This window comes from Larus michahellis, chromosome 11, assembly GCF_964199755.1.
Source record: "Larus michahellis chromosome 11, bLarMic1.1, whole genome shotgun sequence".
NCBI lineage: Eukaryota > Metazoa > Chordata > Aves > Charadriiformes > Laridae > Larus > Larus michahellis.
This window is the reverse complement of record NC_133906.1, coordinates 10,200,454-10,227,605: the sequence shown is the minus strand read 5'-3', so window position 1 is coordinate 10,227,605 and position 27,152 is coordinate 10,200,454. Positions and strand designations below refer to the sequence as shown.

At 56.6% G+C, this 27,152-nt stretch overlaps 1 protein-coding gene across 12 annotated transcripts in view; it reads left to right on the top strand.

The window, feature by feature from the left end:
* The first annotated feature begins 5,446 nt into the window (after positions 1–5,446).
* ABLIM3 (actin binding LIM protein family member 3) overlaps positions 5,447–27,152 on the top strand; it is a 56,385-nt gene continuing 34,679 nt past the window's right edge. For 8 of the 12 annotated variants that reach the window (XM_074603797.1, XM_074603795.1, XM_074603794.1 and 5 more), the window contains exon 1: positions 5,455–5,881. In XM_074603797.1, coding sequence (XP_074459898.1) covers positions 5,869–5,881 — 13 coding nt within the window. In that variant the 5' untranslated portion in view covers positions 5,455–5,868. Of the gene's footprint in view, positions 5,882–13,979; positions 14,167–27,152 lie in introns of those variants that run through there. The other 4 variants (XM_074603792.1, XM_074603790.1, XM_074603800.1 and 1 more) reach the window with 3 other exon arrangements.

Here is a 27,152-nt window from a genome sequence, read left to right as displayed (position 1 = left end):
GATAAGAAAGAAGCAGCATTTGCCAAGGCTAAATTACTCTTTCTGAGAAGGTGGTGCTCCCCGAGGAGCTCTGGGAAGATGGGAGGTGTGCCAGGCAGCTTCCATGGAGAGCTCCAAGGGCTGGGCTTCTCACAGGCGGCTCGGGAACATCTCGGGATCCTGCCCTAACGGCTGGTGGGAGGGAGGATGTTTCTTCCTTCCATCAGTCCTCGCTGCTTCAGGGCAACTTAAAAGGGAAAACTAAAAATAAACCCAACTTCCGATGACCTTTAATGGGTTGAAACATAGTTGGCAATGGGAAAGCAGGTCAGGTACCTCGGGGGCCAGAGCTGCAGCTGGTACGGCTGTCCCTTTGCATGGCTTTGCTGATGCTGCTGGCCGGGCTCTGCGGTGCAGCTATCCCCGCTGGCTCCCCGCTCGCCCCGCCGCGGGGCCGGGAGCAGGGGCAGCACCAGCACGATGTGCACGAACTCACCTACACGGAAACGGAGCTGCCCCGAGATGCCCGAGCTCTGACAACAAGCCCTGATACTGCCCGGGAGCCCCAGCCTCGCTGCATACCTTGCAGTGTGCTCCTCACGCGGCAGAGGTGTGTGCAGGGACATTAGCTCTCCTGAAGGGCTAGAGAGTGACAGGCTCTTGCAGGTTTTAGGACAAACGCTGGTTTCTAATGCCCCAAAGGCTTTGCCATCACCCCTCCCTTAGGCAGCTCACACAGCACCTCTCCTCTCCTGGTGTCCTGGTCTTTCAGGAGGGGAGGTGAAGGCCCAGCGCGCCCAACATGCAGGACAAGTCACTCTAGAGCTTCTGCAGCACTTGCTTTCACTCATCTGCTTTTGGTTTGGGAACATTTGTTGCACTTGACCGAGGGACTCAGCCCCTGTGATGATAAGATGGGTAATGCCAGAGGACCCGTAGCTCCTCCTGTGCATGGCAGAGGCATCCCTTTCTGGCTTTGCAGGACAGCTACAGGTTACAGATGGGTTGCGGTGCACACCAGCATCGCCTGGAGCAGATCCAACTCACAACCGTTCTCCGCTGTCCAGGGTTTTTTTTTCCCCTGAAACTATTTGCACAGCACTAAAATTAATGACTGAAAATGGGAGTTTGCTTGAAAATAATCTATCATTTGATTATCACTTTAATGCAGGCAGCCTGGGGAACATCTGCCTCTGCCTGTCTGTGTCTCCTCCTGCTGACACGGGGAATTGCTGGGAAGGGCTGTTGTGCTGCTGTGTAAACTGGAAGAAAGCCAAGCCCCTGGCGAATGACTCGGTGGTTGCTGTGACTGAGGAAGAGGAGCAGGGTCCGGTGCTGGATGAGGCACCAGCTGTGCTGTCAGGTCCCACCATGGCCTCCCAGGGCCCCTGCTTGAAACACCCACTGCCCAGTTCACTGCCTCTGGTCCCAGTTGCCATGTTTTCCAGGGACTCCCAAAGTAAAATGCTGATCTCTATCATCTGGAAAGCGATTCTGTCATCACTAGAGGAGTGAGTCTGGCGTTGCACTTCGGCAGTGGGCAGCAGCATCTGACCACTCCTGACTTTACCTCTGCCAGATCCCACATCACAGGGGAGGCACAGGACAAGAGAAAAATGGGTGGGGAACTGCCCAGCGACGCAGAATTTCCTCCATCCCATGACACAGACAGTGTGCTGTGGTATAATGGGGTCTCCAGACCCCTTAGGCTTCTCTGCTGCCTTTTGGGAACATTACAGCCCTGGACTTAAAGGCTTTTTTTGGAAAATGTCACCAGCTTGTGATGAGTCATAGTCCTGCTTCTCTGCAGCTTGCCCAGTGCTTTGCGTGAGGCGTCGGGCTGCGCCGTGCTGGGGTCCCCACGGGCATCTTGCTGCCGTTGTTTGGCCTTAAATCGTCTCACTGAGAAAGAGAGCCTTCTGCTGCCAGCGCACATGCAGGCAGGTCTGCCAGGAGCAGGGGCTGGCAGGGCTGCGTTTGGCCAGCTGCTGCCTCTGGGACAGACAGACACACGCGTGCTACGGCACCCTGCAGCAAGGGCTGCAGCCAGGATCTCTGGCCAAGGCATTTCCACTCCTCCTGCAACCGTGATCCACTAGGCCCAGCAGCGAAGGTTGTTCACCAAGATGACTACCAGTGGAAGGGGAAAGAAAGGGGGTGGAAAGCCTGGGGCTCCTACAGAGGGACCTCTGAAAGCCGTTCTGTGCGACCGTATGTGTGTGTGTTTGCAAACACGCGTGTACGCATGTGTCTGTACCTAGGTGTGCTGAAAGGGATGCCATGGTTTCAAATAAACCAGAAATGCCGGAGCTAAGGCTGCTGCTGAGCCATCCCCCCACGTGCTTTGAGGACAGAGATGCTTATGTGATCTTTTAACTCTCTGACCTCTCCTAACCCTGTCTCTCCTGGCCTTGGGACCTGCATTTCCCTCCCATTCCCCTCTCCATTCCTCACCTGGCCCCCAAGTCACGTAGAAGTGAGTCCCCATTCCTCGGGGATTTCCCCTGGCACCCTGCCTTGTGGCAGCAGCACAGGGGCTGCCCCTTCAGCCCTGGGGACCGACATCCCTTCCCAGGGACAGCGTCTGAATGCAGCCTCACATGGAACCACATGGGCGGTGGCCTCCCAAGCCACCAGCTGGAGAGGTGGCGAGCCTCATTTCTCCGAGTTACTGGTGCTGGTATAACACAAGACACATTTTGAGCCCAGCTCCCTGTAATTCCATGTGCAGCCAGCAACTTCCAGTGCTCCCAGTGATCAGCCAGCTGGTGGTCAAGCCAGGAATTAGGGAAAGAAACACAATTATCGACTGGGTAGGGAAAGTTTGGTTCAGGTGACTCTGAGACAGCAGGGGCACAGAGGCAGAGATAAGAAAACCTGTGTCCAGGGAAGTAATCAGTAAAATTCAATGAAATTGGCACCTTTTTTTCTTCCATCCTCTTACCCCCATCACTATCGTGGCCCTTTCCACGGAACGATGCAGGGTCCTGCAGGCAGCAGCTTCCTTTGCCCAGCCTGAGCTACGTGGTACATGCTGGGTACGGAATGAGGCAGGCGCCTTATGGGAAAAATATGCATCTAATAATTGCTGTGAAAGACTGTGTTGCAACGCACAGACACAAAGGGATGAAAGGAGGCTGCGTTAACATCCTGACATTTCCTCATTTCTGACTTCTTGTCTCAGGCATCCCCAACACCCTTTTGTGGCAGCTTTTGCAGCCCGTTTCCTCAGTCAAAGGAAAGGAAACGGGATTTCCAAAACACCCTGGGACAGTGCTGGCGGTGAGGGGCTCCAACCAGTGCCCTGCACCATGGGACCCTGTCGCAGCCCACACAGGGGCCAGGTCCCTGCACGGGAGCCAGTGGCCGAGGTTAGGGGGTGGCAGGGGTCTGAACTCCCCGCTGTCAGCTCATGAGTGCCAAAACCCAAAAATGCCATGGCGGGGGACACCTGATGCCCTGCCTGCCCCGCTGGCAGCGCCCACTGCCCCTTCCCCACAGCTCAGCTCCACGGTGCTGGGATTGTCCAACTGTGAGGGGACAAAGGGCAAGAGGTTCTGCGCTAGAGCCCCCTGGGCTCCGCCAAAGCACCCCGTCCTCCTCCCCAGCCCTCTGCAAGCCCAGCCTGTCTCTGCTGGAAATTTCAAGTTGTTCTGAAGGCAGCAAGTTAACAAGATTTGGAAACCAGGTCAGCGGAAGAAGCTTAATTAGCTTGCTGAACCGTGGGGACCAGCTCACATCGTGTCTGCTTTATTGACTCCCCGAATGGACGTTACTGATACGATAGGCATGAGCCTCGTTGCGACAGGGTCCTGCGCTCTTCCCTCGAGGAGGGGGGACACCCCAGACACTTCTCAGGCACAGGGAAACTTCACAAAGGGCCCCAAATCAGCGCCATGGGACAGCCCGAGCCACCCCACCGTGCCGTAGCAGCAGCTTTCCCCTTGCCTGCCCCCCCCCAGCCCTGCAGGGACCCCTGAGCCCCCACTGCTGGTCCTGCTCTTCTCACCCACCCAACACCTCTCGGGAGGGGACAGAGCCAGAGGGGACAGGCAGCAGCGCTTGCAGCGAGCAGCAAGCCTTGCGTCACCGGCAGCACAGGCGTAGCTCACACGACCTACTACCTGTCTTGTCATGTCACCGCAAACATCTGCTGCCGCAAATAAACCAGCAAGAGAAAGGGAAAGCAAAAGGCCCTCCCCGGGCGGCACTCCAGCCCCAGGAGCGGGAGGGATGCGGCGCCTGTCACGCCGCATGAAAAACCCCTTTCATTAGCGGTGAGATCGTAGCTCGCCTCTTTGCATCGCAGCGCAGCTTCTTGGGGGCTCTGCAGGCAGGGCGGGCACAGCCCCGTCTCCCCTCACAGCCTGCGAGCAGCTCCGCTGGGTATGGCTTTATTCTGACAGATAGCGTCTCACAAACAAAACAAGGAGCTAATGGCTTTGAAGCCCTTCCAGGAACCCTGACGTGCTGCCGGCTGCTTGCTGTTCGCGAGGGAAGGACCCCCTCTCCATCCTGCAGCAAGGCGCCGTGCAGACACCCACGGCCCCTTCCCTGCTCCCGGTGTGGGACAGACACCGAGGCTGCCTTGCGTGGGATGGCAGACAGCCGGGGGTGGCCAGTCTGGACAGCTGCTGGAGGGGAACCTTGGCAGTAGAGGAAATCTAGTTTTTCAGCATGAATTCTATCCTTCCCTGCCATGCCTCTGTCCTGGGAGAGCGTTTCTTTGCACGCTCAGCCACCACAGGGCCAAGGTGGAGAGTGAGCAGTGTGGGACTGGCAGCCGGTCCCACCCAGGGCTGGATGGGAGCAGCACCAGGAGGGGTGGGAGCCCCAGGGCAAGGAGGGACCAGCCTGGGGGTGCCGGGAGTCGCAGGCAGGGCAGCGAGTAGGTCACCAGGCAGGGATGAAGACAGGGCAGTGGGAAGGGCAGGACAGTGCAGCAGGCAGGGCCGGACTGGAGGCAGACTGCAGGCAGGGCGGCGGGCAGGGCTGGACCGCAGGCAGGGTGGCAGCCAGGGCTGCAGCAGGGTAGCGGGCAGGGTCAGATCACAGGCAGGGCTGCAGGCAGGGTGGCGGGCAGGGCAGCAGGCAAGGCAGCGGGCAGGGCAGCAGATGGGGTAGCAGGCAGGACTGCAGGCAGGGCAGCAGGCAGGGCCGGACCATGGGCAGGAGTGCAGGCAGGGGAGTGAGCAGGGCCAGATCACACGCAGGACTGCAGGCAGGGCGGCGGGTGGGCAAGACTGCGGGCAGGGGAGCGGGCAGGGGAGTGGGCAGGGCCGGACCGCTAGCAGGGCTGCAGGCAGGGGAGCGGGCAGGGCTGCGGGCAGGCGGTGCCCAGCAGATGGCGGCGGTGCCGAGGCGCCGCGCCCCGCAGCCGCCCCCCGGGCCCGCTCCGCCGTCCCCCGCGCTGCCCCCGCGCCGCCCCGCGCTGCCCCGCCCGGCGCGGCCGTCCGCGCGCTCATCCGCCGGGGCGGGGCGGGGCGGGCGCGGAGCGGCGCTGCGCGGCCCCCGCCGCGCCTCCGCACCCCGCTATAAGAGGAGCGGCCGCGGCCGCGCTCCGCAGTGCATGGCAGCGCCTCGCCCGGGACGCCGCCGTCCCGCCGGGACCCTCCCGGACCCTCCCCCGGGTGTGCCCGCCGTCGCCTCGCCCCCTCCCGGCCGCCGACAGCCTTGACCTTGCCGTCCGGCAGCCCGCGGGATCGGGGGCTGGGTCGCGGAGCTGCCTCGGGATGCGTTAGCCGGCGGATCGCGCTGGAATATTTCTCCTAGGAAGGAGAGAGGCGACCTCCTCCCACTGGCCGGGGAGGGGGGGCGGGAGAAAAAGAGGAATTAAAGAGCATCTTTGCCCGCTTTGTTGGATGAGAAGGACGGAGAAGGACCAGCAAGATGAGCACCAGCAGTAAGTATGGCTTTGCCCAGCCTTTGCTGTGGGGATGGGGCTGATATTTGACTGATTTGGCTGTGAGGAATTGGAAGGAAAATGTCACAACAGCGTTGACAAGGCTAATAGGATGGATTTTTTTAATTATTGTTTTCTTGCCTGCCTTTTGCTTTCTGACAGGGTCTGGCTTTGCTGGCCCTTCTTTCATGTGGGCTGAGCCATGGTGCTTATCTCCACTGAGTACTTCTTGGCTTGTGCTTCCTGGGTTTGGAGGACAGATCATGGACTAAAATGTCGATATGCAACATGGTGAGAGGGAGCCAGGAGCACTCTGACAGGCAGCAGGCTCACTTGCTGATGCCACTGCCTGTATATAAATGGACGGGGGGAACAGCCGATGAGGAGGAGCAGAGTGAGGAGAGACCCAGAAACCAGGGACCTGAGCAAAGCACAGGTGCAGCACAGAAAAACATGTACCTTCTGCAGCTGGGGATGTGGGTGTTTCTATTGTGTGTGTGAGAGAGACAGGGACAGAGGCACTCATGTGCTATGTATGAATTGCTAAAGAAGCAGAGCTTGGAAATGTGCTGCATGAGATGAGAACTGGCACCTGGTACTAGTCTGGTTACTTCTGGTTTTGTGTCCTTGTTGCAAATTCTGGAAAGATTGATCAGGTTTGATCAAGCCACAATCAATTTCTTTTTCCTCACTGGTGTGATGTGCGAGAGAGCTTGCTAGTACAGCTTTGATGCATTCTTCTAAAAGCAGTGAGCCTCCAGCCAAAGGAGTCAATGCTGATGGCCACCTGAGGGTCTTCCTGCTGGGATAACCTGCCCAAGGAAGGTGCCCTCCCTGCTGTGGGTCCCAGAGGCTATGTGAAGCGAGGAGGACTCCCCCAGGCAGAAAGCGGCAGAGCAATGACTTCTCCATTGCATTGGTGCGTTGAGGTTTCTCAATCCGAGGGCTTGGGGTGTTTCCCAAGCAAAACACTGTGAAAAATGCCTTGGCATGCTGCAAGGCAACAGAACAGGTGATTCCAGCTCTGTTGGGCTGTGTCAGAGGCAAGAAAACTTTCCAGATGCCCTCTGCACGAGCCACACCTGGGACAGGAGCTAGCCCCCCTCCCTGGGGAGCGGGTCTGGTGGTGCCCAGATAGGAGACAATAGGGACTGGTTCTTTCTGAGCCTGCTGGGTGCCTGATAACAAAGGGTCGTCCGCCTCTCTGGGTGACGAGCTCCGGTCCGGTTCGCAGGCTGGGATGGCACACGGTGCTTGCAGGGATCAGTGGGCAGGTGGGGCTGCTAAGCTCCCTCTAAGCCAATTTTGACAAAAGAGTGTTGGTTCCTTTTGGGATTCCTTTCCAGCTCTTAATATCCAGCTTGGCTGATGATAGTGATAAGGCGTGTTTATGGTGCTGGTGTGTTATAACTATCTGATGGTGCTGCAGAACTCCTTTACTGGGTCCTCCCCCACACAGAGAGGTGCCAGCAACCCAAACATGCCGCCTGCCTGTTGCTCTGGCATGACTTATGGGAGGAGGCCACCGGGCAGGTGGCAAGAGCAGGGCTGGGAGTCTCCTGGGAGGTGCTCCTCCCTCTGCCACTGCCTTGCTCTGTGACCTTGGGCACATCACTCAGCTGTGCCTCAGCTTCTGGATTTGCCAGCAGCAGGCTGCCACCTTGCCCAGTGCTTTGGTTGGCTTTGTGATCTTTGCCTAAATATTGCCATTACCTTTTTTGAAGTAGCCATGTGTTTTAGTAAAGGCTTGGGAACTTTGTGACAGCTGCTGATCACTTACAGATTACTTACGGTCCCTTTGGGACCACACCTGGTACAAGGGCTGTGCAAACCCTGCAAGGCAGTGGGCTCTGCTCTGGTAGGCTTCCAGGCACTTTTTCGGAAACTGAGAGACTCAAAGTAGGGCTTGCCATACCCAAATGCTGCCTCGTGTCTGTTCTTAGCAATGGCATGATCCCCTCCTAGCTGGCTCTGTGAGCAAGGCGCAGGGTGTGGGGCTGCCTCCTCCGTCAGCGTCTTCTGTGGCTGGTGTGAATGTTGCCAAAGCCGCATCTCCCCTCTCGCTGCTGCCTCGCCCAGCTCTGCGCATCCCTACCCAGCCTGTATCTCTCAGGTCCGTGTGCCTGGGAGGCAAAAAAAAAAAAAAGGAGGCCAGGAGCTTTGTGTCAGTGCCCTGTGTGCCATCTCTGTCTCACCCCACTGATGCTACCTGGCAGTGACCTGCAATGGCTTTTGCAGCCCTCAGCTAGTGGCCAGTGGCTCAGGGGAGCTTAGTGCCACTTGTCGGTCAGCCCTGCTTGCAGCTCTGCCTCCCAGGCATGGCCAACTCTGCTCCTCTCTGCATTGATTTTTTTTTTGACTGTTTTTTTTTTTCTCCCCAGCCCCTGTAGTGACTGGGGCTCCAGCCAGCAGGCTCAGCTGTACTCTGGTCTTTCTCCTGGTGCGTGGGACCCTACCTGTGTAGATGTGAGGAGAGTGGGAGACACAGGTGGAGGAGGAGCAGAATGGATGATGAAGCCAGGTTGTGCATGGGGTGATGACCTACAGGTGTACCTGTGGCTGCAGGAACCAAAGGTTTTGAGGCTGGCAAAGCAATGAAATGGTGGCATTTTTTCCTCATCTGTGCATCTGATCTGTGAGTTACCATGCTCCTTTCCATTTTAATTGGTGCCTTTTGATAATGCTTCTATCCTGTCCAAAGCTGACGCGAGGCAGGAAACTTGGGGCTGTGGGCCACGGCTGGCCTCAGGCCATGCTGTTGTGCAAAACTATTGTCAAGGCCTCAGGGGAGCTCTGCGCAGGATTTGCGGGGCTGTGCAGGTGCATCTCTGAACACGCTTCGTGGCCAGCACACAGGAGTCTCGCCTGCCCTTGCTGAGGGGACAGGGGTTTGCTTTTCCATGAGTCCTGGGGTTGGTGGCCCCATGTCACCTCCTGTTCCATGATGCAGGGAAGGCAAAGCCATATGGAAATCTTGCTTTAAGGGGAAGAGGAAAAGGCCCTTGATCTTGGGTGTAAACTTGTATCCTGGGGCTGCAGAGCAGATCAGGTGGCCCTGAGGGTGCAAGAGTTGTGCTGGCTGGGCAGGCAGCCTCCTCCCGGGCTCACCAGGTGTACAGCGAGCGTTTGGAGGGCACAGTGTTGATATTTACATTAGCTAAGCTATTTATACCTCCCACTCCGGTTAGCACTGCTAATTGGTTGCAAATAGATTCATATATTCATAAACAGGTCTATCAGTGCTGTGCTGCACTTTCACTGATGCTGGATCCTGTAGTACAAACCCTTGGCCAAGAGAACATCCCTTGAAATGACTCCCTTAAGTCCCCTAGGTTTTGGCTTCAGCTTCTCCCTGAGAAACTGGCCCGGTGCAGGGAGGCTGATGTGGCCAATGTTTGGCCAACGTGGCTGAATTGGCACTCACTGAAAGGCAAAGGGCTGAAGCTGTCAGCTGCCCCAGGGATTTAAGACTCTCTGAAATGTGTGAGTAACGCCTGCTGCTGCTTTGAAGGTAGCCACCAGGTTTGGGTGCCACAGGTCCATGTGGTGTGTATGGCTTGTGGAGAGGGGTCACCCTTGTGGGACCCGTGGGGGATGGCATTTATACATCATTCCTCCTGGCCCAGCTCTGTTGGGGTGGGAGAGGGTCTGCTGGGAGTCTTCACACTGGTGCCCCTTGTTGTTATGGGCCACCCTGGTGTGAGCATCTTTGCTCACAACTCCTGGAGGAGGTTAAACCCCGGTGAACTCCTGGGTTGAATCTGGTTTGACTGGATCAGGGTTGCAATGGGTAATTGAAACTGGTTTGCAAACTAAACATCCTCTAGACACCCCTCTGTCTCCAGTGTGCATCCTGAAGATGGAAACCAGCATCTGTCCCCATGCCAAGTTAATTTGGAGTGGGGGGAACCGATGCCCTCTATCCCCTGTGCTCTTCCCTTTGCTGAGGTGACGGCCTCTCGCAGCAAGGAGAGCTCTTGCAGAGGGTTTGGTATGTGCGGTGGAAAGCTTCCCCACACTATCCCAACCCCTGGCACCTCTTAAATTCCTGCTCAGAGGCTCCACTAGGCTCAGAAATCTGGGAAAGGAGACATGAGGGAAGACTGGCCAGCTAAGCATTTGGGCAGGAAGGCTTAACAGCTACTGACCAAGGCAGTGTCTTTGCTTGGTTATTTTTGTCATTCCGAAATCATGCTGCCTGTTACGTGGTGATCCACTAAGCATAATTACGCAGTAATCTCTAGGCACATGTGGTTACAAGGTGTTTACCAGCAAACTCTATTAAGTCTCTGTGTAATTAAAAAGGAATCACATGGTGCTGCACATCTCTGGGAGCTCCAGCTCTGCCCTGTAGAGCTCCTCAGGCAGGGTGATTCACTGGGTCTCCCCACCCAGTGGGGCAGGACCTGCAGAGGAGGACATGGTGTTGCTGCTGTGTTCAGAAGTGCAGTGAACCCAGAGGGATCAGCCTGTGGGTACGATGAGGTGTTAGTGTCTTCTCTGTGAAGAGACTCTTAGTTTTTGCAGGAGTGGCACCAGGCCTGGGGTGTAATGGTAGTGATGAACTTTTTCAGTCGTAGCACTCATGGTTCCTGGTCAACGCTGGTTCCTGTTTCATCTTTGCAATGCTGGAGGTGGCCACAGGCATGTAGTGAATGGGGGACAAGCATAGCTCCAGTGAGGGAGGACCCGGCAGAGTTGAGATGCTGCCTAGTCTCTGGGTACTTGGTGAGATGGACTCTGGCTCCGGATAAGCCCTTGCGCTTCTCATCCCTGGTTGCCCTCAAGAGCTGCTGGACAGGTTCTTCACATGCAACAGGGAAAGAGGCAGGTCTCCAAGCAGAGCTCTTCCTTCTTGGTCAGGTTATCATGGAGGAGTTTTGTAGAAGGGGAGAGCTTTCAGGAAGGCTGAAATAGATTCAAAGTTCAAGGCACATGTGGGACAGAGAAGGAGGAATGTAAATGCAGGACAGAGTCTTGCAAGAGATGAAAAGCGGTAGCTTTTTTTTTTCCTAGTATGTTTTCTCCAAAACCAGCCATGAACATTACCTGGCGTCCATGCTTCTCCAAGGAAGGCTCTAGCACTGAGTTTGCAGAACTGGGGCACCAAGGGTAGCTCCAGGTTCTCCACCCACATCTTGGTCCTTTCAATTAACACCCGAGCCTGAGTTTGCTGCCATAAACAACCTGATACAAATTGTCCCCGCTGTTCTCCTGGGCAGCCTAGCAAAGGGACAAACATCATTGCATTCACTTCGGTGCCAGAAAATTCAGAGTCCAGGCAACTCCTCTCTGTCCTCAGGCTGGTGGATGGACTCTGTCCTCTCCCCAAGCTTCGTTCGGGCTCTCCTGCAAACCATCTTTCTTGGCAGCTTGCCCTTTGAAGAGCAGAAGCCATGGAAAGTGGCCCTGCAGGCCAATAAAGTGCATGCTATAAAGTCAATTGAAGCAATTGAATTATTTCAAGGGCCTGCCATGCCCTTATAAAATAAATAGCAAGTTTTCTAATGACAAGGTGACGATTGGTTTAGCCAGATAACTCTATTTGTGATGCCAGCAGGCTGGACTAATGGCAGACTGTCCTGTTATCAGCAAGGAGTTGGTGTGGTGCTGCCTTTGCTCGCTGCGAAGAATTGAAGGCAAACCCACCAAGATCCTGCCAGACCCTGCAGTCCTATCACGATGGTACCATAATGAAGTGGTTGGAACATCTAATTAGATATTTTTAGACTAAATACATCAGTGAGCCTCAGTTGTGAGCACTGCCGCAGCCCCGGAAAACATCCTGGGAGTAGACTGGTGATGGCAAGGACTCAGGCGGAGAGTGATGGGGGAAGGAGTGGGCTTTGCAGGATGAAAGGGGACTAGGAGTGACCACAGTAGCCGTAGGGAATGCAGTGCCCAAGTCCAGATGTTTCAGGCCCAGGAAGTTTACTTGTGAGCAGCTCAGGACAAGCACGGCAGGGTGACTGGCAACCTGCAGCAGAGAAGGTGGGTTTTGCTTGGAGGACTCCCAGGCTGTCCCAAGTCCTCCTGTGCCCAGCCTTTCTGCTCTCCGAGTCCGTAGGCTTGGTAAATCACTGGGGAGGTAGAAGAGCTTGAGTGCACTGGTGCACATCCCTGATGGACATGCCTTGCTTTCTAGAAAAGGGCTGTCTGAAGCTTAACAGTACCAGCCTGATCTAGCGTGGCAGCAAACTGGGGCACACAATTCTCATATTTGATGGTGGCTCAGGTGTTTGGTAGGCATAGTTTATACTTCAGTTCGGGTGTAGTTTGCTGAATGCTGCATCAGTATCAGCTGTAAGCCCTGGGCTGGGAATTGATGTGCCTTCTCTTCTGCCTGGCGTGGAGAGCTGAAAGAAAAAGGAGCTGATAACTCTGTTTTCTTTATGCAGCCTGTCTGACCTTCCTTTCTTCTTACCCTTTTCACCCTGGCAGAGTCCTTTCCTGAGCCCCAGGCACCACTTGTTTTTCCGTTCATGGACATTTTACTCCATTTCCATTTTGAATCATTTTTGTCTCCGAGACCTGGACAACTGGGAAAGTCCCTGGGGGGAAGGTTTCTCTAAGGAACAGGACAGTGTGAGAGGGGAGCATGTGCTTGAGGGTTTGTAGCCATCCTGTTGGCTTCTGTGTTCTTCCTTGGCAACAAGCGGCACACTTTGGAGAGCACCACACTGCTGTGGGACAAGAAAGGCTGTGTTGGTGCAACGCCAGCCCTAGAGCCTTTCCTCAGCTCAACTTGAGTCTGTTGCAATCTGAATTTAAGTTTCAGGGTTGACCTGTTCTCACAGTAATGAGCTACATGACTGTTTTGCAGATACATGCAGCCAGGCTGCAGTCTGCAGGACAAGAGAAGCGTAACCTAGACCAGGATGCGAAGCGCAAGCTCCCAGAGGGCATGTGCCAGGTTCCGCAGTACAGCACCCCTCACAGACACGCTTGTAGCATCTCGCTCCTGAAAGCACGTTGCAAGGCCCTGCGTGTTCTTCCCAGCATTTGTGTTTTGTACTAGCTGACCCTGAAGATCTTGCTGCTTTTCTCCTAGCATCCATCCCCCTGCTAGCCCTGGGCACCCCTTTGCCCCGAGGCGTGCCGGAGAGGACTGCCTGGCCCAGGGGCTTTTGCTTGTGATGGGAGCTATTTTTAAAGCAGCTGGGGACCGGGCGGGCTGTTTCCTGGCTCCACAGCACTTGCTGGGACATGTCGGGTGCCGTGGAGGGGATCTCCCAGTCACAGCTGCTCCCTAGCTTGGATTGTCAGTGGAAGCAGGGAGGGTCCTGGCAGGCTGGCTGGCCCAGGGCAGCTGTGTTTCACCCCCCAGTCAAGGACTTTTCTGTGATAAAAGCTTCAGAAGAGATGGAGGGAATGAACCTGTGTGTGAAACCCACTTCTGTTGCATGTCAGGTGCTGCAACACATCCAAGTCCCAGGGCGGTGTGAGGGGAGTGTCTGCCTCCCCCCAGGACGCCCTCCCCAAATGAAGGGGATTCCTTGTCTTGGCCGCAAGGGCAGGGCTGGACTGGGTCTTGTCTGGCTGTTGGGTTACTGCCCTGCCCGTCTCCTCCTGCACTGAATCCTGGAGTGCTCTTCCTGGGTAGAATAACCCCTGTCTGGCTTGGCCACAATGGTGGGTGGCTGCGGTGGTGAGTGACTTTCTTACCTGGCTGGTGTGGCTGCAAGGTCTGCATCCACTAGGATGCCTCTGCGTGAGTACACGAGCAAACAGGTCTCTGGCCTGCCAGGAGGGACCTATGGCAGGTCCCCATTGTTTGTGCTTGCCCTGTGCACTGGGGATCGACAGTCAGGTGCTGAGTACAGCAAAGGCATGGAAAGGCTCTCCTTGCCTGTTCCAAAGAAATGGGGGCTGGGGCAGGCAGAGGTCTCAGAACCCCTCTGGAGCTGGTGCAGACCCCATTCGGTCTCAGCACCCAGCTCAAATGCAGCCCACATGGGGCAGCTGCCTGCACAGGGCCATGGGAGCGAGGTCTGGGCAGGCAGCGTGTTGTGCAGCTTGGTACCGGCTTCTCCTGCCGTCCGAGCAGGCAGCTCTGCTCCGGATTTTCCCTCTCTCTGCTTGCATCGCAGCAATCCTCAGAGTGTGATAGAGTACAGGCTTCCCCCAGCTCTCCTCTGCGCTCGCACAGCCTCTCGCCTGCGCTCAGATCACAGCATGGCGCTGGTCCCCGCAAACACCTCCCTCCCTGCCAGGCGCTCCCCCCTCCGCCTCGGCACCTTCTGCATCACCTCCTGGTCCTCAGAGGATGAAGAAGGTGGAGCAAGGTAAGATGAGCTCCCGCTAACCTCCTACACGCTATAAATAGCCGCGTCACCCAGGCATCCTCCGAGAGTGATGTGACCGAGTTCGGGCTCCTGGGGACCTGCTGCCTCCGCCGCAGGCACACCCAGCGCTTGGTCATTGGAGCTGATGGAAGAGGGCTCCTGCTGGTGACACAGAGCGTGTCATCGCATTAGTGCGCGGCAGGACACCTCTCAGGTTATGCACAGCCTAATCCTGCCTGGCAGCCACCGAGGCTGGCGTCCCGCGGCTGGGTCAGCGTGCCCGCACCTCGCTGGCAGCAGCCGCCAGACAGCTTGCAGCAGCCAGCCTTCCCCCTGCAGCAGAGGCTTAGCAACCTGCCTTCAGCTCTTGCCAAGCTCTGCCGGGGCACAGGTGGCATGGATGGGCCAGGGTGAGGGGGTGTCTTTGGTAGTATGTGCATTGGGTCTCTGGCCAGCCTTCTGGGAGGGAAGGGGAAGGCAGCTCTTCTGTAGGGAATAACTAGACTGGGGAGAGAGAAGTGGTTTTCATGGTGCTGGTGGAGTGCCTGTGTGGTCCCTGAACGCTCCTTTGCTCCCTCCCTCCATCCAGGCTGGGCTGTAGCTGATCAGGAAACCTTGGTCCTTCCCATTTATCCAGGCTGTTGCCAGAGGGGTCCAGTTCTTGGGGCAGGCTGTGCCTTTGGGAAGGGTTTTTGCTGGCAGCACCAAAATATCCCCTACCTCCTGACTCGCTCAGATCACCTCTTGACCAGCCTGGGAACCAGGCAGTACAGCAGCTTGCATACGCATGGGCATACAAGGAGAAACACAGCCATCTTCTCAGCAAGGAAGCCCTCCTTCATCTGGCAGCAGATGCTAAGGCACGAAGCTGGATGATCCCCAGCTCAGAGCCTTTTATTCAGTGAGCAAAACCATCCCTCCATACACCCACAGATGCTACTTGAGAGGACTTCTGCTGTTGGCACCACCACCTGGCCCAGCCACCCCCTTGAGCGAGGTGTGGGTTGGACCCGATCCTTCCCCTTTGGGATGGGAGGTGTCTGGTGGTGTTGCCCTGGGTGAGCTGCCCAGGGAGAGCCCAGGGACCCAGCCTGGATGTTCTCTCCTCCCCTGCTCTTGAAAAAAGAAGAGTCACTGCCCGCATGGTGAATTATGTGGTGATGACGGCTCGTGATGGGTTACATACAAAATCCCTCGCATCCCTGAGGATGCTACCAGTTGAAAGCTTTTATGGCATTTTAAAAATAGCCACAGAGGGGGAGAGAATGAGAAGATGGATAGGTAGGTGGATCCCTAATAAGGAGAGAAGAGGAAATAGCTAGAGAGGGAATGGAAAGACTTTAGTGAACGGCATGTGAGTGATTACTGAGGGAGGGAGGGGGTGGTGTGGTCATACTGAGCTGCATGCCCAGCGGGAAACCCTATAAAAAGCCTGGCTGTGAGATATGCTCCTTGCACGTGCCGGGGAGAGGGATGGGGTGAGCATCAGCTCGGGCTGTCTCCTGCAGACACTCACTGCGCTCTACAAGTAGCTGTTAAAAATAATCCGCAGCTCCTGGATGACTTGGCCTGGGCTGGCGGCCGCTGCTCTTCCGTGATTCCCCGGACAACTCCAGGCTCATCTGTGCTCCATTCCCTGCCTCGAGGCTCAGGCTGACGGCCTTGCCTGGGAGCTGATGGATGAGGTTGGTCCTGGCCCTGGCTTTCCCCAGGGTGGCCTTTCCCACCTGGGCTGTGCTCCGGGAAGGATGCTGAGAGCTGCCTCTCTGCTCTGTCTTCTGGCTTTCCGCTGCCTGGCAGCTTGCGGCACCCGGAGGCGAGATGCGGTGGGCCTGGGGCTGTGGCAGAGCTGTGGTGGCTGGGTGAGCGTGCAGTGCCCTGTACCGGGCTGGAGCAGCGGTGCCAGAGCCGCTGGCAGGAGGTCCCTTCAGCAGGACAGCCCTGCTCTGCTTTGTGTCACTGCCGGCGCGGCATCTCCCCGGCCCTGGGAAGCATCTCGAGGCCCGTCCCTGTGCTTGTGGCAGCTCTCCCCATCACTCAGGGAAGATTACAAGGAGTGTCTCCAAGAAATGCTAATTGCTTTGGCTTGCGCTTGGTACAGCAGAGCCACTGGGCATGCAGAGCTCTTAGTCAGCTTAGAGAGCTGCCAGATCCTTCCTCTCCTTCGCCTGGAGAGCCAGCAGAGGTCTGCTGTGGTGGTTGCTGATCCCCACATCCCTGGGCCCCTGCTGGGCTGTGGGCTTACACCCAAGCTAGCCCAGACCTGCAGTCCCAAATACCTGGTGGTGTGAGGCACGCTGTGCTCTCATCAGGGTGTTGCAGCCTTAGGGTGCAGCACCCCAAGCTCAGCCCCCAGCAGGCACAGCGCAGTCAGATGCGCCCCTTGTGCCGGAGGAAGGGTGGCTGGAGAGAGAACAGGAGTTTCCCATCCTGGGGGATGAGGATGGAGCTCGTGCTGCAGCAGAAGCCGTCGGCACTGCTCTGCCGTCTGTCCTCCCAGACCCCTCAGCTGCCACTGCCCGCCCCTGCTCTGCCACTGGCAATTAAAGCTCTGTGCAGCCAGGCTCGTTTGGTGCAGGCTGCTGGGAAGCGTTCCTTGGCTTTTCCCCCGCTCAAACTGCAGGGAAAAAACACTGCTAACAAGACTCCTCTGTCAAACTTGCCAGCCTGTCACGTCCAGGCCATCTCCCTCTCCCTTTTGCTTGCTTTCTTGCCTTTTTTTTTTTTTTCTCCTTCCTCATCAGCTAGGCGAATACCCAGGGAAGCAGAGGCTGGTGATGGGTCAGCCCTGCCTGGCTCTGGGCTGGGGGATGGCGACTTTGGAGAGTGAGTGCTGCGTGGTCCTCTTGCAAAGGGTTGCTGCTCATCTGTGCACTGATCTCACTGTAATTCTCAGCCCACAGCTTTTCTTAGCGCGGTAGCACAGGAGGTGAAATCCAAGCCCACCCATGCTCTGAGGTCTCTACCTCCTTTGCCAAAGCCCAGGGCAGCCCCTGCCCTGGGGAGGGTGACAAGGTGCCTCCTGCCATGCCTGGCTTCTGCTGACTCTGAGGAGCTTCTCACCTGGTCTGGAATAACTTCTGGAGGAGCAGCGGGTGGTTCTGAGCCAGCAGCACAGACCATGCTGGCGAGTGCCCCGTACCCTCCCTGGGCAGGGGGTACCCCCAGACCCTGCTCCCGCCTCGCCTCCCTGTGCCGGGATGCCGCGAGAGCATCCCGTGGGCGCGTGGCAGAGCGGGGGCTTGCCAGGAGAGGTCATCTGCGGCTGCCCCAGCCCTCGCTCCCTGCTTGGCTGGTCAGGTGGCATAAAGGGTCCGGTTTGGGAAATAATTCTGTTCCTTGGCAGGCGGTTTTTGGCTCATTTAAGCCAGAAGCATGCACAACAAAGCACATGTTCATTTTCCCCCGTTGAAAGGGGACTTGTTCCCTGGAAAGTGCCAGCTCTGCTGGGCCTGTTGATTGCCTGTTAATTGTCGCTAATGAGGAGCTGGGAAATGTGGCTTCCAGAGGCTGTTGGGGACAGACTGTCGCTTCGGCTCGGGACAGACATCTCAGCGGGGAAGGGAGCTGTGACCTCGGTGCGGGCGAGCTGAGCTGCATGAATGGGTTTGTTACTGGAGAATGCCCCAATTCCTGTGCCTATGGCATGGGGTGGCAGCGCTTAGCCCTGACTCTGAAGCAGGGAGCGTGGAGGGTTAAGAGGATCTCTGGTGCTTACCGTACACAGATGGATTTATTTACGTATATATAGCAGGGGAGGTGGGATGGGGAGGGCTAAACCCACCCTGTCCAGGAGGATGGGTTAAATCTCCCATGTTGGGAGCACAGGGCTTGCCGGGCAGCAGGAGCTGATGCCAGCGCTTGGCCGTTTGCCTTCAGCCTGACGCTTGAAGGCTGTTTTTCCCCCGGCCCTGATGAAAGGCACCAAAGGCTTTTAGCAGGAGACAGCCACGTCTGCCTGCCTGCCGCTTCCCGCACTGGCAGCCCCCCCTCCTCCTTTTGAAGTCGGGTTTCTGGGCGTATGCAGGAGCTGGGGAGAGCAGGAGTGAGGGAAGGAGGAGGGGAGAGGATTACGTCTGTGCCAAAACCCCCTCATACGCTCATGGGGGTTTATTGTTCTAGATGTGCCGTGCCTCCCACTGTCCCCAGCCAGGTTTGTCCTTGCCCAGCACTGAGCACTGCTTGGCACCTCTTCGCCCCATTGCTGGGGCACCCCATGTCCTACCAGTGGAGGCTTAGGATGTGGCTGGGGGGGAAATTTAAGCCCCCTTTGAGAGTGTTGTGCTGTGTGAGCACCGATACAGAGGTGTGGGTCTACCTGCTGAGACAGCCTCACTCCTCTCCCACAGCAGCAGCTTTCCGGGTGCCCATCACCTGCTGCCCTGCTCCAGCTGCTCCTGTAGCATCTGCGCTAATTACTTCAGTGGTTTCTCTCATCTTCTCTCTGCTAAAATGGCTGAGCTGTTTCACCCAGTGCTTTTCGTAGGAGTTTTCTCAGTTTTTCTTCCATTCCTGCCAGGCTTTTGTATACAGCTGGCCCCACTGATGGCCTCCTGCTCCCCAGGTCCCTGCTCTCGTCCCCGCGATGGGTGTGCTGAGGCACCACCCTGGCACTTGCTGTCTGCTTGCAAGAGGCTGTTTCTGTGTTCACCGCTCAGCTATCGCGAGGGGCAGCTCAGCAGAGGGGGAGCTTCCCTTTGGGATTTGTTATTTCATTAGAATAAACAGCCAAGTGGGATGTTATTTTCCATTCCAGCTGAGAGAGGTTGTAGCTGCTGCTTTTTGACCCAAACCCTGATGTCTATTTTCTAACTGTCTGCCTTCAATGAAGCGGGATGGAGAGGTGAGAGCGGAGCGTGCTTTAGTGGTGGACACAGCTCGTGTTCCTGCAGTACAAGGACTTACATCAGTGTTTGTGGTTACATCTCTGCCTCCTGTTCTGACCTTGGGTTAGGGGTTCAGGTGAGCCCCAAGCCATGTGACAAAGTGTACCTTGTCCCTTGTTGTCTCGAGGCTCCTTTTATAACCAGACGTGGAGATGGCCCACTATTGTGGGGTTGGGACTGGCTATTGCTCCAAAGGGTCCTGTTTTCCACTTGTGAGTCTTGGTGGCCTGGCCTCTGAAATGCCTTCTTGGGGGCTCAGGGGACATGGGCAGCCCTGCTTTGCTTGGAAAGCAGCGGGACAAACAGCTGGGCTGAGAAATGGACCTGGACCCCAGAACTGAGGTGCAGTGGGGAGTGGGAGCATGGGCAGCCCTGAGCCAGCGTGCTGTGTGTGATGTGCTGTGAGCCAAAGGCTGGGCCCATCCATCTGTGCTCGGGGAAGAAGGGAGGTGCTGAATAACCTGGCCCCAGACACCCATCTGTCCATCACCTTAAGGGTTTCTTCAGTTAGGGGTTTGAGAGCTGCCTCGGGGCTCCTTGCAGCCTCTAGCAGGGTGCTGCCCGCCCGCGCTGCAGCGGGATGTCCCGCAGCACAGCCTCGGGCTGCCAGCCTGGGAACCGCCAGGGGCATATGCCAGGGAGCCTTTGCTGGGACAGTCGCAACGTGGCTGACGGATAACATCTCGACGGTGCACTCAGCATACACCCTGGGTTGTCTTGCTGAAGGTCATCCCAAGGTGAGATGCCCAGAGGCCGCTCTCCTGCTCTTCCTTTTCCACAGTGCTGGTGCTTTCCCACCCCATCTGTCCCTCCCTCCTTCCTGCCGCAGCCTGCACTCCATGACTTTAGGGTGTATCCCTTTCCTTCCTTCTTGCCTTCTCACCCTTTCTTCTCTCTTTCGTTTTCCTCTCTTTCTCTCCTGTCAGCTTTGTTAGCCCCGGCTGTGTACCGGGGTTGCCATGGTGACTGCCAGAGCATCTCTGCATCCCGGAGCAGTGGTCCTGCGTCTGCCCTGGCCGTGGGGAGTGGCAGGGCACCCTCCTGCCCCTCGGAGGGACCAGGTGCCCCCTCCTCCCAGGGATGGAGGTCTCTAGGGACATCCCTGAGACACATCCTGGTGTCTGGGGAGAGGTCAGGGCATGGGGTGGCCCTCGCCAGCTCAGGGTGCACCTTGTGCAGGGGACTGGGGGAGGCAGTGGCAGGGCTGGCTGTGTAGCACAGCTTTACTTGCCTCTTGCTGCCAGAACTGTTAATCTTCAATAAATGTTTTTAATGAGCAAGCGCTACTTAAGGAAAATAGAGGAGCTGCTGCAGCCCAGGCAGTCCCTTCAGGTTTAATGGGGCACCGTCACGTGCCAGCAGAGAGGAATATACAACTACATAAATACAGAGCTGCAGCCCATTGCAGGACATGTGCACCTTTCCTCTTGCTCTTGGGAATAAGATTCCTTTTCCCACCCTAGGAGACATGCTGGGTGTTTTTTATGCAAGTGACTGCAGTGACTTTTTCTTGCCTTGGCCAGGCTCAGGGCGCCAGGGCGCAACCCTACCCATGTCTTTGGGCAAAGCGTCATCTGGATCCTAGATCTAGGCTTTGCCCATGACGTGTGGAGGACTAAGGCTGGCGGCAGGGATGTGGATGCGTCCCCTGGCCATGGCCGGGTGTTGGAGGACACAAGTGGAGTTGTGGTTTGGAGGCAGAGCGCGGCTTGTGGCTTTCTGTTGCTGCTTTGCAGACAACAATATATCTTTTCAGTATTTGTCAGAGCTTCTGTGCCCCTTTCATGAGATAATTAGAATGACGTGTTATTAGCTGATTACTGGGGAAACATATATTTACTGAGGATTTATTCTGGAAACAACGTTAATCTCCTGTATAGTTGCTAAACCCCCATAAATAATCTGATTTTGATAATCAATTGCTATTGCAACCCCCCCATAAATCTTAATTAAATGCACATTTAATTCACATAAAGTTGCCAAATTTGCTTGTACGTTTCTGTCCTGCTGTTTGCCTCCGGCAGATGTCTGTGTATGTGCAAGCTCATGTCTGTTTATCAGACAGCTCGAAACCAGAATACGGTTTGCCAAGGCGGAGCAGTTACAGTAACAGCAATGCTCCTCTCCTGTGGTCCTGCATGGAGAACCCAGCACATCCCGGCTTCCCGCTGCCGGAGCTGCTCAAACACAAGTGCTTTGCTAACATCACTGTGCACAGCCCTTCCCTGGCCCTTCTCCTTGTGCTGGGGTTTGCAGTGAGGGCAGTAGGACCGTCCGTAGGAGGCTGTGCACCTGGAGCATCCCGGGCTTGCCCAAGGACGTGGGTGTGCTTGGGGAGAGGCAGGGAGGAGATGCAGTTGCCGAAACCTGTGCGGAGGCTTCCAACAGCACTAGCCTGGGATGGAAACCGAGGTCTTGTTGGGCTTGGTTGGGTCCTGACAACCCTCAGGCCATCCTTAGTGCTGGCGGATGGGTAAGAGGGGGACGAAACAAGGATGCGCTGCTGGGAGGAGGCAGCTGGCCCTGGACTAGTAGGACGTGGTGCTGCCGGCTTCCTTTGGAGCTGGAGGGAGATTCCAGGCATCAGCGGGGCTCTGTTTGTTGTTGAGGCTGCATCGATTTATTTTATCGTGTTGTTTTTGCACATAGTATACAGCCAGCTGCAGTGGTGCAGACCCCGGAGAGGGCAAAGAGCTCTTGGGGCTTGTTCTGGCAGAGCTGCGGAGGGGCTGGTGACGTGGGTCGCTGCTGGGGAACGTGGCAGGAGTGCAGCAAACCTCCTGCTGCCTTTCATGGTTTAGGGGTTCAGCTCTGGCAGCTGCAGGGTCTGATGCTCTCGGAGCGCAGCCTCCCCATCCCTGCTGCCTCTGCTGGGGTGCCAGGAGCGTCAGCTTGGGCTGTGACGATTTCGGTGATGGGGACTGCGCTAGGGGATCCATAAAAGAAATGATGAAGCTGCTCAAATTGCTGGGAAGACATCTACTAAGACCTCCTCCTGAGCCTGGCTGGAGCCCAGCCTGCTAATTATGGTGGTAGGGGAAATACACAAACATACAGATGGCAAGAAGAACAAAAACTGCTGTCTTTTAATATTGAAAGCTCTGTTTCCGGCCAACTGAAACCGACACATGGCAGAAGCTAAATGCTAACACCTTTGAGCGAGACCTGGGTGCCTCGCCAGCCTGCACGGGAGCTCTGGGAGCCCTTGCAGAGGCCAGAGGAGGATCTGCCTCTCTGGGGACAGCGGGATGGACCCGAGCCTGCAGCAGCCACCGGTGGAGGGGTGGCGAGGCCAGGCTGCGGTGGTGGCTGGCCGTGCATGCCTGTGTGAGTGCACACTTACATGCGTTAGGAGACAGCCATGGGCAGGGTCTGCAGCTGCAGGCTGCCAGGAGCCCCATGCTGGCTCTGCGCTGGGGTGGCTTGTGACCCCTCCAGCCTGCTCTGTCTTGGGGACTCCTTAGTGCATCCCTGCATTGCAGGGAGAGATTTTCCTCCCTCTGAACCCACCTTTCACCTCTGCTAGGTGGACTGGGGCAGTGGCTCGGAGAGAGGCCTCAGATGCTGCTCTCGGGCACTTGTCACCGCTGTTGGCCAGCCCCTCATCGCTGAGCTCGGGGGTGCTGCTGGTAGGGGAGCATCCCCTCTGGCGTAGCTTTCTGCTGGCCCTTGCAGTGCCAAGGGGCTGTGCTCTTCATAGCTTGTGAAAGATGCTCTGTCCCGTGGGGTTTTTAACCTAACCACAGGTACTAAGGATGGTGTGGGAGAGACGGACATTGGGCAGCAAGGGGCTGGTGAGATAGTGGGGGTTTTTTGTGGCTTTTCTTTTTTTCTAGTGCTGTTGTGAGGTGCCTGTGGGTCGCTGCGCCTGTCTGATGCCTTGTGCCGTCCTGCAGTGCTTGTGGTGCCTGAAGCCTGTTGGTGGCCATGGGGGTCTCCCTGGCACGGTGCTGTCCCCTGCTGCACCCCACTACCTTCACAGCCCCGGTGCCTTCTGCACTCCCCTCTCCACCACCCATATGCGTGGCCAGGTGTCTCAAATAAGCTCCATGGGGGGTGGGTACAATCTTTTTATGACCACTTAAAGGCTCCATTTGCTGCCTCTAACAGAATTAGAGCGGGGATCACAGTAGATTAAGAAAAGCAGTAAACACCCTCTGCGCTGCACGGCTCCTGGCTGACGGGACCCCGCTGGGACCAGGGGGGCTGGGGCTCTGCTAAGCCCCTCTCAGAAAGAGGGTTTGCACTGTTTTTTGGGATGGTCTGTATTAATTGGCTGCAGGTGTATGTTTTGTCACTTCTGACCCCATGGTTTGCAGGCAGTTTGATGGTTTAGCAGGTCTCCAAGGGGATGTGGCAGTGCCCTTCGTGCTGCAGCCTGGGCTGTGTGCCCCCCCCACGTTCCAGGGGCCCAGCTGATGAGATCCCACTTGTTTCAGAAAACACCTTCCCGGGATATAAGAGTGGATAGAGGAATTTGGAGCCTGCCAGGGAAGATCCTGATGGTGTTTTGCTGCCGGCCCTGAGCTGTAATTCATCCCCTGGAATGGGACTGGTTTGGGGGGCGGCTGGTCTTGAACCTCTGAGCACGCACTGATGGCATTGAGATTGCTCTGAAACATACACCCCTTCCATGCATCCTATTTATGGGGAGATTGTCCCCTCTGTGACGCCAGGGCTCGCTTTGCCAGCTGTCACCTCCAGTCCAAATTCCCATTTCATCGCATTAATATCTATACAGTGTTTCTGGATAGAGATTTGATTTCAGTTCCCTCCTTGGAGTAGAAGGAGTTAAAAATAGCAAATCCAACACCCCTCATTCCCTGGCTATGACGCAGTCTCCCAGGTTGGAGTTACAATGCCAGCGTGAATATGGTTTAAAATAAAACAAGTGAATGTACTGCACTCTGCAGAATAGGAGAACAAGCTCCAGCCTGGAGAAATGAGATGGAGGAGTCTCTGGTCTAACCCCCGCCTGCAGAAAGCAAGAATTTCTCTTCCTTGCGGTGCTTGTATTGGCCTGATAAATGATGCTATGCACAGAGAGATTAGTGGAGTAATACAGGAGGTATGCAGCCCATCAGGGAATCAACTGATCGCAGAACAAACCAGGAAGAAATTAGCTCAGTGCGTGATGGTTTGGGGCTGTCTGTCTAGAGCATCACGTGCGGACCACCGTGCCGAGTATGGGCTGGATTCGAAGCGGTGATCGGGGCAGAGAGGTGCTGCACCCAGCAGCACCATGGTCCCTGGGAAATAGCAGGGCGCAGACGCGCGGGCTGGCCGGGCGCATCCTCTCCCAGGAGCGGGTACCAGACTAGGCAAGCAACAGTCTGCTGCAAGGTGGCGGGTTGCCAGCCTGGCTCTATCTTGTCTAACGGGGCTGTTCTCTCTGATCTGGTACAGAAAATCCTAAATCCCCACATTTTTCACTCTCAGACACTGCCCTAGTTTAAAAATGCTGGCTCCTGGCTTGCTTTGTAATATTTTAAATATAGCATCTTTTATGTTTTTGATGTATGCACCATATGTTTTGAAAACTGCAACAGAATCCACTGGGCTTGTGGGTGGAGGTTAAAGGGAAAAAGCATTTCCATACGGGAAGCCACAAATACAAAACACAGCAGCAAACAGAAAACCCCTCCATGCATCAGCCAGAAACGAGCTCCGTTCTGTCCTGGCTGTCTCTGGCGCGTTCGTGTGCGTGTGAGGAACCAGCCTGAATGTTTCCATTGTGTCAGCTCCTGTCCTGGACACCCTGGCACTGACTCCACAGCCCTCTCTGAGGCCCAGCGGGAGATGCCACCATGTCGGGGACCATCTGACAGCTCCTTTCCCTTCCTCAGAAAGCCCCTTTACTGCGTTCTGGGTTGTTTTTTGTTTGTTTTTTTTTTTTCTTGTTTGGCTGGGATGGATCCCTCCTGCTAAAGCTTGTCCAGGCTCCCGCATCCCTGGCTGGCAGCGGTGGGTGGGCTTTGGCAGCGGAGGAGAGAGTCCCCCTGGGCTCACTGCACTCCCGTGCGGCACGGACTGCCTCCCAGCCTTGAACACAGCCTCTATTTACCAGGAAATTTGGTCTCAGCAAAATGACGAGCTAACAATTTTCATCTTTTGGCCGGGACCTCAAGTTCAGTCACTTCTACCCACGCACATCTGGCACCCCTTAGCTTCAGGACCCAAGGGCATCCTCCTGCATGGACGTCCCAAACCTGTCCAGCCCGGTTAGAGCAGAGAATAGCATGGTGTGGGCTGGGTCCAGCCCCCGCGCCGAGGCGTGCTCCTCCTGCCTTCTCACTGTCTGAGGCTGCTGGGTGAGCTGTTTGGCTGGCTGTAGCTCACCCACTTGTCACGCCTCGTGAATGAAATCTGGGGGAGGAGAAGGACTCTGACCGGCGCCTGGCTGCCGAGAGGGCTGCCTCCCCCGAGACCACCCTGCCAGCTCCCCTCCCTGGCCAGCATCAGCCCCGGTGGCCAAGGGCAGCGGTGAGGAGGAAGAGGGGGAGGCTGGTGGGGGCTCTGTGGCCAGTAGGTGGCCTGAAGCTCCTGCCACCTCCCTGCTGGGGGTGGCAGCTCTGGTTTGGCCCTGCACCCAGAGGGTGGGTGGGATGGAGTGGCCGTGTGTACTGAGGGAGGGGGATATCATGGGATGGGCACGGTGGAGAAGGGGACATGGGGAAGGCTTTTGTATTTGCTTTTGCTCTGCAGCATCCCATGACACTGGAGGTTTGGGGCTGTGACTTTGCGTCACCCCGTGAGGCACGCGTACCCTGGGGTCGGCAGGGTCCAGACACAGAGGGTGAGCTGCTGCCAAGGATTTGGCTGCACAGTGTCCTCCAGAGAATGTGGCCTCAGGTGGTCCTCCTGCACCTGGGATCCACAGAGGGCCACCAAGAGCAGCCACGTGTCTCCATGACCACTCGGGTGGGTTTGTGCTTGCCCAGATCCCTGTCCCCGCACCCCAGCCCTGCTTTGGGACCCCGGCAGAGCTGTGGCTGTGAACGTGCGATGTGTTTCTGTGCAGGATGCACTCATCTGCCTCACGCCCCCTCGCTCATACACAATTTATTTGTATCTAGAGCAGCTTGGGCAAGATTTTTTTTAAGCTGAACCAGATGTAAGGATGAAATCCCATCTTCAGCCTCTCGGCGGGGATCCCTCCTGGCCCGCCTCAAATAAACCTTTCCACAGCCCAAAAAGCTGATCTCAGAGAGTGGTGCACATCTGCTGGGGAGGCGGTGGACGGTGGGAGAGATGACAAATGCCGGCAGCGGGAGCAGCCCCGGCGCTGTGCCCCGGCTGCACACGGCAGGCAGGGGATGGGATGCTGCAGAGATGTGCGCGGGGGCGAGAGGGCAGGGGCATGTTTGTCAGCTCTCACTATGTCCCTGGCCAGATTGTTGTTGGTTTCGTACATAAAAGGGTGGGTTTTGGGCAGCGCTGCAGGAGCCGAGTCTCGCCTCTCCTGGCAGGTGCCGCAAGGGCTGTGGAGCCGGAGGGCTGTGACCCCCCAGTTAAGGGCTGGGATGCGCAGCACGAGGCTGGGGACACTCAGCAGCTCTCCGCTGGCTACCACATCTCTATGTCACCCCGGGCTTCGCTCCTGCTGCTTATTGCTTCATCAGACCTCCTAAATTGCAGCTGACCCTCTGAATCTAGAGGCAATCCCCCAAGAGGGACCTGTTCTGGTTTTCTGGGCCTGGATCCAGCGTCTCAGCAGCCTCCCGGGTGAAGGGCTGATGTGCGTGCGTGCAGACATCTGCTCGGGGCGTCTGAGTGCGTGTGCCCCCGCGGTGGTGGGACACCTCTGTCATCTGCTGGGGCGAGGGGCAGAGAGAAGAGCTGTGGGTAGCACATGTGCTCAGGATTTGGCCCCTGGGGAAGCCTGTTTGCTGTCTGCATCCTCCATCTCTCCTTCAGCTCGCCCACACGTGCTTCTCGCCCCTCTCCCCCATGGCTTCACTGCTCCATTTTTTCTTTAAAGCAAAGCAAATCGATAGTTGCCCACGATCGCGGACGGCTCCACGCGGCTCCCTGGCCCTGCATCAGCTTGTGCCAGGTAGCCCGGTGTGCTCCTGGCTTGGTGGCGGTCCCTGCACAGCT